Source organism: Neolamprologus multifasciatus, chromosome 12, assembly GCF_963576455.1.
Source record: "Neolamprologus multifasciatus chromosome 12, fNeoMul1.2, whole genome shotgun sequence".
Lineage (NCBI taxonomy): Eukaryota > Metazoa > Chordata > Actinopteri > Cichliformes > Cichlidae > Neolamprologus > Neolamprologus multifasciatus.
Genome location: NC_140450.1, coordinates 10,842,053 through 10,851,099, shown reverse-complemented (window position 1 = coordinate 10,851,099; position 9,047 = coordinate 10,842,053). Strand labels below are relative to the sequence as shown.

General features: G+C 39.7%; 1 protein-coding gene across 3 annotated transcripts; it reads left to right on the top strand.

Annotated features, from left to right (window-relative positions):
* Window positions 1-2,405: 2,405 nt before the first annotated feature.
* fsta (follistatin a) lies at window positions 2,406-8,459 on the top strand. Of its 3 annotated transcripts, none has more exons than XM_085179208.1 (6): window positions 2,406-2,609; window positions 3,731-3,928; window positions 4,105-4,323; window positions 4,451-4,675; window positions 5,303-5,533; window positions 7,304-8,459. In XM_085179208.1, exons 1-6 carry the CDS (start codon window positions 2,519-2,521, stop codon window positions 7,390-7,392), a joined length of 1,053 nt encoding a protein of 350 aa, XP_085035334.1. In that variant the 5' UTR covers window positions 2,406-2,518; the 3' UTR covers window positions 7,393-8,459. The 3 variants fall into 3 exon arrangements, with proteins under 3 accessions (XP_085035334.1, XP_085035336.1, XP_085035335.1); XM_085179210.1 differs by having other exon boundaries at window positions 6,909-8,459; XM_085179209.1 differs by having other exon boundaries at window positions 2,407-2,609; window positions 3,731-3,922.
* Window positions 8,460-9,047: the final 588 nt, after the last annotated feature.

Genomic DNA, 9,047 nt, shown 5'->3' with positions numbered 1-9,047 from the left:
ATGTTTGTAGATACAGACATGCAGTATTGGAGCCTAATCTTTTGGGATTTTACCACAAAAATGCCTGTTCAAATGAAAATGGATGCCCTCCATGATATCAGAAGTTCATGGAGCTAATCAGGAATTTATTATATTCTATGGCAGTGATTTAGAGTGGCAAAACATTCCAGTCAGTACTAATCATTTGCTTCATGGGCCTGTTTGAACCAAATTCAGCTCAGAGCCTGAGCCCTGCTTGTCCCTTTGCTTATGCCATTAATGGCTTCAGGACCAGAGCCAGCACTTTAAAGTTGATACAACAGGACAGACGAGGGCTTGCATGTTGAGAAGTGTTTTGGAAACTTCAGATCTTCAAAGACACTGACTCACAAATCCTTCACACCAGACACTGAATGATTTGTTGAACATAATTTAAGATCAAATGAATGTTTTTTTGATTTGTTGAAATGAAGAATTGTCTCACAATGAATTAAAAGTTCCCAAAAAAGTAATATATAATATATACATAACCTTTATTTGGCACATTTGTTCATTTTGTTATCAAAAGCCAATTTTTTGATCACCCACACAAGATTTTATTACCAGATACTTTAGTCTCTTGATAAAATCATAAATCATCTGTGGCATTTACGCATGATTCAGAAAAGTGTCCTTTAAACAGATTATACATATTTGATTATACGGACCTGAAGTAGTTTTCATTACTTAAAGATGTTTCAGAAAAGCTTGGCTGAAATGTTCAGTCTTTATCCAAATATACAAAAGTGCATAAAGCTCCAGTGATTACTCTGATAACAGTCAACACAAGCTATAAATCATTTTGATAACAATTTTCTGCAGAGGGGTTAAAATGAGATTAAAAATATACAAATATTTGCCACCAGAGGATCAAATAGCTGATAAGGACTGCAGAAAATTGTCAAAATATTTGTTCTAGTCTCATATTTGCTGTATCATATCCATTTTTGTTGACTGAAGGAAATGAAGACGATTGCAAGGTCTTTTATGGGGGTTTGTGTTAAAAACTTGTTTTGCACTGAAAATCAAGCAGTCAGAAAAAGCATGTTGTCTTATATGATGTGTGATTATCGGCTGCATTAGGACTGCTATCATGGAAACCCCCTTTTGAGAGTATCTTTTATTGTTTCTAATCCAAAAAAATGTAATAACATTAATATTGTTCATTGCTTATAACAGTAATGATCTGTCTGTAACAGGAGTGATCACATAAGTAACGGTTGACGTCTTTTTTTAAGAGAACCCCCCCCCCCCCACACACACACACACACACACACACACACACACACATCCTGGTCTATATTAAAATCTTACATAAATATAGATTTGATACCAGATATTAGTATCATGGAGATAATCTGTACAGTGAGTGGTATTTAACTGGATACAGACAAAGAGATCACAGTGTCTTCTACCTGACCGTCAGTTAATTAATTTCCTGGTGTCTGGTTCGCACAGCAGACACTTTGGAGAGCTGTAACCAGAATTCCGCTGAAGAGGTCGCGCAAGGACTTCTGAAGGAGTTCAGCGTCTGTGAGCGGAGAGCAGTGTGTGTGTGTGTGTGTGTGTGTGTGTGTGTGTGTGTGTGTGTGTGTGTGTGTGTGTTTCATTCAGTGAAACGCAACACCCTGCTTCTCTGTCTGAAGGCTCTTCGGAAACAGGTTTGATTATATTTAAAAGCTTGACCCGGGAGAGAAACCCAAACAACTGTCTGTTCTAACATTAGCAGTGCGGCTGCGGACTACTACGAATTCTATTATTGTCTGGGCTCGGATGTGTTCCAAAAGGCAACTCACATCAAAAAGATTTGCTCTTTTGTCTGCAGTTGGTGGAAAAAATATATATATATCAGTGACCACCAAGCAGTAACCTTAATTTGAAGGACTGATGGTATGCCTGGAAAGGCATGCTGGTAGTGGGCCTGTCTGTTCATTATTATTATTATTATTATTATTATTATTATTATTATTATTATTATTAAAGAGCACATGTCCACGCCATGTGTATAGAGGATGCAAAGCCCATGAGTGCTCTTTTCCCACGAGGAATCACGTGAAAGTGAATAAATGATGTGATAAAAGTATCAAACGGGTTCAACTTAAACTTCGGGAACAGTGTTGATTTCAAAACAACAACAACATTTTTATATCAGCTCATACTTTTTTCCATCTTGCGCTTTCTTTCTCTGCAGAGTGCCTGAGCTCCAAGTATGGTGTTTTCTTTCAAGTATTTTCATATCCTTTAATTATTGCGGCAAAGAGAAAGTTGCTAGTAACGATGTCACCTGATTGGGATTGAAAGAACTTTGGTAAGGAAAAAAAAAAATTTCCCCACCCCCATAGAAGAGGAGACCGCCCACCAGAGACAGTCAACCCGAGACCCCTTATAGATTTAAAGAGAGGCTGCATTCTCAGACTGACACTTATTCAACACTGCCACCTTAAGCAGATTACTTTTGCGCTGCCTGTGTCAAATACGTGGTTCACTTTGCCTCTCCATCATGTTTGGGATGCTGAAACACCACCTTCACCCGGGCATTTTTCTCTTGTTCTTATGGCTTTGTCACCTCATGGAACATCAAAAAGTTCAAGGTAAGCTCTCCTTATCAATTTCCTTTTATTCTCTTTCGCTTTTTTTTCTTTTTTAAAACGTGCACTGCTGTCAGTCACAGAACCCGCGGGGTGTCTTCCACTTGCTGCCACCGAGAAACTTTTCAAAGTTTCTTGATAAAAGTCTCTCTACATCAGGCAGTGATTGCGTAAAGCGTATAGAAAACAGGTGCCCTGTGGGACACTTCAAAGTGAGATTATATGGCAAGTTTTGCAGTCGTCACCATGCGCGCGAACTACAGCCGCCACGCCGTGTTGGTAACTGTCTTTCACAATACCTGAACATATTTTTGCAACTGTGTGAGCGTTTAGCATTCCGCGATGTTGTTGTCAATCCTCCAACAAACTTCAGAATATCCACTGTGAGCGTGTTATTTATACATTTCCCGCAAGTAGCCTTTCTGCACTGTGTGCAAAACCAGTTGCAGTTTTATACCTATGCAGGCTTTTGCACCCATCATTCATGGTTTCGGGGGACATATTTCAATTCAGTGTAAGAAACACACTATCTCATGAAGATTTAAAAAAATGTGTTTGTGTCTTTGTCGGTTTAAACATGCTGTTACTGTCTGTGGGAAGTAATATTTTTTGAAAAACTGTTATGTGTCACATTTTAATATCTCTGAAATAAACTTTACATTGCTTTTTTAATAAGTAAGTCATTGTCTGGTTGCTGTCTGGGATAACGTAGTGAGTGAGGCGTTGGAGACGGTGGAGTGTGTAGCCTTGTTACCTAAAAACCGTGGTTTTCTAAAGGAGAAAGATTGGCTGCTATTTAACGCTGTCTAGACGCTCCCGTTTCTGTCCAGTGATAGCAAGCAGACACTGGGAATAAAAGACAACCCCCCTCCGAAGATTCTTCTTACTTTTTTGGTTATGGCTGCATTGTAAGGGCTGTCAGTCACAGTTGGGATAGGCAAGTGTTAACAGTCTCGCAAAAAAAAAAAAAAAAAAAAAATCAGACAAAATACTGTCGGGAGGGCGAAAAGGGAGGGAGGGAGCGTCTCGGATAATACGGCTGCGTGTGTATATTGAGTCTGGGTCAGCGGGTTTTTAGACGTCCAACATGCGGCATTCGAGCTTTTTTGTTTTTTTGTCTACAGCTGGGAACTGTTGGTTGCAGCAGGGGAAAAACGGGAGGTGCCAGGTGCTCTACATGCCCGGGATGAGCAGGGAGGAGTGCTGTCGGAGTGGAAGACTGGGGACGTCCTGGACCGAGGAGGACGTCCCCAACAGCACGCTCTTTAGGTGGATGATCTTCAATGGCGGAGCTCCTAATTGCATACCTTGCAAAGGTGGAGGTGCACTCATTTCCCTTCGTTTTCTCACATTACATGTACTCACTCATTTTGGTTAATGAATTAAACTGGTGTTCTGGTTTGCGTAATTGTCCCATTACTTTACGCGCCAGAATACACACCAGGGGGAAGAAAAAAAATCCTCATTAGCATCACATAACACAGAGCTTTTGTTTTAGAAACCTGCGACAATGTTGACTGTGGGCCCGGAAAGAGGTGCAAGTTGAACCGAAGAAGCAAGCCGCGCTGCGTGTGCGCACCAGACTGCTCCAACATCACATGGAAAGGACCTGTCTGCGGCTCTGATGGAAAGACCTACAAAGACGAATGCGCACTGCTAAAAGCTAAATGCAAAGGTCATCCCGATCTGGACGTACAGTACCAGGGCAAATGCAAGAGTAAGTAAATGTAACTGTCACCACATTTCTGAAAGCTGAGCGAGCCAGAAAGAATCCGTCGCTTTCTTGTATTTCTTGCATTTCGTGTCATTTTCACACAACTCTCCCAATGTCTTTGTTTCGCCAGAAACGTGCCGTGACGTCTTGTGCCCCGGCAGCTCCACATGCGTCGTAGACCAGACCAACAACGCGTATTGTGTGACGTGTAATCGGATTTGCCCCGAGGTGACGTCGCCCGAGCAATACCTGTGTGGAAACGATGGGATCGTCTATGCCAGCGCGTGTCACCTGAGAAGAGCTACCTGTCTCCTCGGCAGGTCTATTGGAGTGGCATATGAGGGAAAATGCATCAGTAAGTCTGCAGCTACACGCATGAAAGCGTGAGACTTTACTCCCCGAGAGAGAGAGAGAGAGAGAGAGAGAGAGAGAGAGAGAGAGAGAGAGAGAGAGAGGTGCAGCAGTCACCGACTCTGAAAACTGTTTGAATGCATTTTCTTTCTGGCCAGCTCTGCAGTAATTCACTGCTCATTTTTGCCAACATTCCAGTGAGGAGGGGGTCTTAGAGAGAATGTGTGTTTGGTAGTTGCTTGTGTTTGCTCAAGAAATGATAGACATCTTATTATTTCCTGATGTTGGCAGCACTTTCCCATTTGGGAAAGAGGGAATGAGAGGGGGAGGGAGATGGAGGAAAACAGGGGAGTGCTGGGGGCCATGAAGACATGCTTCAAGTTTTGAGTCAGATTGATTCTTACACAGATAGTAGTCAATTTCAGTCTTGTAGTCTTTAAAAGGCTAATTAAAAACAAAGCTTTCTGTTCCACACCACGAGGCCTTATCCAGTAAAGCAGGATTTAGTTTTTATTCTCTCTAATTCTCTAAAAAAAACTAGGTAGTCATCTGATCCTGCTTGAAAAACATTCATGATAATCCATCTAATCAAAGATTTCCTCTCTCCTTATTTCCTTCTCTCTTCTCCCAGAGGCCAAGTCATGTGAGGATATCCAGTGCAGCGCGGGAAAGAAGTGTCTGTGGGATGCTCGGATGGGCCGAGGCCGTTGCTCATTGTGCGATGAGTCCTGTCCGGAGAGTAGGACAGATGAGGCGGTGTGTGCCAGCGACAACACCACATATCCCAGTGAATGTGCCATGAAGCAAGCTGCTTGCTCAATGGGGGTGCTGCTTGAAGTCAAACACTTAGGATCTTGCAACTGTAAGTAAATTACAAAAGCAAAATATAAAAAGAAAAGAAAGAAACAAAATCCTCCCCTCCTTCTCTGAGCAAAAGACAATATTCTATGTTGCTTTCCCAACAAAAACCTCCCGTGAAATTGCCCCCCACCTTCCACCTACCCTGATTTTCCCTGAGCTCCTACCCTGGCCACATCACCAACCACAGCTTAAGCAAGCAGAAAAGACTTGGGGAATGGAAGAACTTGCATGACATTGTCCTCGTTGCTGGCTTTTGTTCTCGTGTTTAATTTTTGTTTTGTTTTCACGTTTTCCCAATTCTGCAAATCCTGCTAACAGAAAGATGCGTGAAAAACTTATATCAGCAAACTGTTTGCAGTGGATCTATACTTTCTGAGAAAATAGGTGTGTCTATGGTCATGCTAGTGACCTGCGGGAGCAGGTTGCCTTAAATCCCATGCAGTATTTTTTCAGTCATTAATGGTTTAATGTCCAAATCTTTACAGCTTGTAAATTCCATGGTCACATTGTTAATTCCCTGGAAATGGTCTATTTTCTTTATTTTTTATTTTTTGTTTTTGGCTATAATCAATTTATTCAAAATGCACTGACTCTTGTGACATAAACCACACTGCCAACACGTCAGTTAAAAAACGAATATGTTTAAACAGACGTATGACGTGCATAAGGTGATTGTAACATTGGTACCATTGATAATAATGATGGATTTGTACACTACGATTCATGTAAACTGCCTGTCATAGACCAGTGTGAGCCATTTATAAACCCACAAGTCTCCAGACAAAATACTAAATTTAACAACAGCTTTGAGGTAGTTTCAAATTGACATTCCAAATTTCTATTTAGAAGGTTGTTTGTTTGTTTTTCCTAACTGGCTTAATATAATGTGATTAAGGTTTGCAATGAAGTCCAAGGGACCAACTTTATGATCACCTCATGGGCTAAAAGTCATAATTTACAGTGTGCAGATTGAGCATAAGCTTGTTGATCCCCGCTCCCTTACTTCCCATCCCATCATCAGAAAAAACGTTCATTAGCTAACTCATTCATACTGCTTCCAGTGACTGTGTCGTGTATCAAAAATCCTTTTGGATTAATGAGGGACTACCTGTGTTTTCATGTACCGTTGCCCTTGTGCTTGCTTGTGTGCTTTTTTATGTGTCCAATGTAAATCTCTTGTGTAAAAAGAAAAAGAATATACCTCAGAACTGTGCTAACGATCTCTGACCTGCTTGCTAAGGTCAGGCTGTGACACAGAGTCCTCCCTCCCTGTTCGTTTGAGCCAGACGCTAAAATATTAGTAATCAGAGAAAAGAAAGTATAGCGAGTCCAAGAACACAAAAGCACTTTTCTGTGTTATGTGTGTCTGCTTTCAGGAATCTGCTCAAAAGAGACCTGAGCCACTGGAACCATCATCCCCAGTGCCCCTAAACCCGCTTCCCATCCTCCCCTTAACCCACCTTGTGACCTTCCCCTAACCTCCAACTTGCCGATCCTTTCCATTGTCGCTCCTTTTTCTCATGTTGCAGCCCTGACTTGCTCGATTATGTAAATGGACATTGTATAATTAATTGGGGATGCCACAGCAACTGCTGCTGCCAAGTCACACAGACTCTTCCTTACACAAACATAATCATATACACAAAAGAAAGAAACAGAAAGGCAGCTGTGTGCCAGTGGCTTAATTGTGAGATTTATTTTTTTGACAGTGATATTCTGCGCTGTTGTGGTCCATATTCATACAACAGCTACCATATATTCTCCCATATAGCCATTACAGAAGACCAGGAGGAGGATGAGGAAGATGAGGACTCAGACTACATGGCCTATGTCCATTTATCTTCTATACTGGATGGATAGGCTCACATCACTAGGGGAACAGTCCTAGGGCAAGGAATCATGTCCATACTGTACATTACGTGTATGCTTATTTATTTTTTAAAGAAAAAGGAAGTATACATATAGTTCAGTCTGCTAGATGTTTATTTATACTTTTTGTGTTTTATAAATTATACATTTACATTGTCAGGCTATCACCTACCATGATATATTGTGTTACCACTCATTTCCCTTTTTTCTTGTTGTCCCTTTTACTTTCTTTTTTTATCATGAAGAAATATATTTGTCCAAAGAAAAGCAGTGTTATTTATTTTTCATGGTACCGTGTAAGTATAAGTCCTCTTCAAGCTGTAAATTGCATTCCCTGAGCTGTAAAAAATCTGCTTGTTTCTGTCAAATCTCTATCACAGATGTTTATGTCACACATACATAAATGCATGTTTAGGCTGTGTGTTTATTTATTGGGAAATATATCAATCATTTTATGTACAGAAGTGTGTCTGGTTTGTTTACAACTATAATTACTGACCAAAGGGATTCTCTCAATGGTTTTGCAAAAGAGCACTGTAAATGGTGCAACACAGCAGTGATGGAATAGAAAAGAAAAAAAAAAGAGCCATTTAGTTTTTTCTTTTCTTAGTTTTAAGTTTCCTTCAGTTTTAGCCCTTTAGGTTTGTTTCCACATGGAGACTGTAGACATAATTAAATATAGCTTTTATTTTGTCTCACTACATTAGAGGTAAGTTTGGGCGATACTTGATTACTTTGGAAACAATGTGCCATTAACATTTGTGAGCTGTCTTCTTGCCAATGTACTCCGTACTGCTCTCACAGAGCTACACTAGGACTAACATACTGCAATACTCTACACTATATCTGACTTCTTCACTTTGTTTCTTTTTATTTGGTTTTTGTTTCTCCTCAGAATGCATTTTTTTTTTGTTTTCAAACATCACAAGAGAAATACAAAATTCTGTTATGAATATATAGTTTTGTATTTTTTATGTAAATGTCATATGTACATACAAAGTTTGATGGTATTTGTACAGATATGAAGAGTGAATCAATAAAAGTTTTTTTTCCTTATACTTTTATCTGACTCTGGTGAATTATTTATTAGTGAAAAACATATGTCTAAATCTATTATAGCTTCAATGCAAGCGTTTACTTTAAAGAATAAAAGACTGGACATCAATCAGATCAAATTAAACCATACCTTTTATAGGCTTAGTCTATTTTGATGGCCATCACTTCACATCATTGTCATGAGATATTTTATTCATTTGGACTGGCTAAAACTTGAGCTATAAACAATTTCTAAACTTAAAAATGATTTGCTAAAAATGTTTATTCATACATATCAGTAAAACTACATTACCTTTACCCAGGGGATTTTATCTGCATTTCCTGTTACTGAATGTTCCAAAAACCACGTTGCGAATATACAAATGAATTTACATGGTGTACTACACAATATTGATATTGTGCAATACACAATGTAAAGTATATACACGTATTAAACATGTGTTTTAAGAAACAAATTGCTCCGTTTTTTAAGCTGTCATCAGACAAAGCATAAGAAAACGGGCAGAAAAAAGACAAACATATAAACTTCAGTGAGTAGACATGAAGCACAAGCAAATTGAAATTCTTCTCAGCGTGCGGGGTTTCCTTCT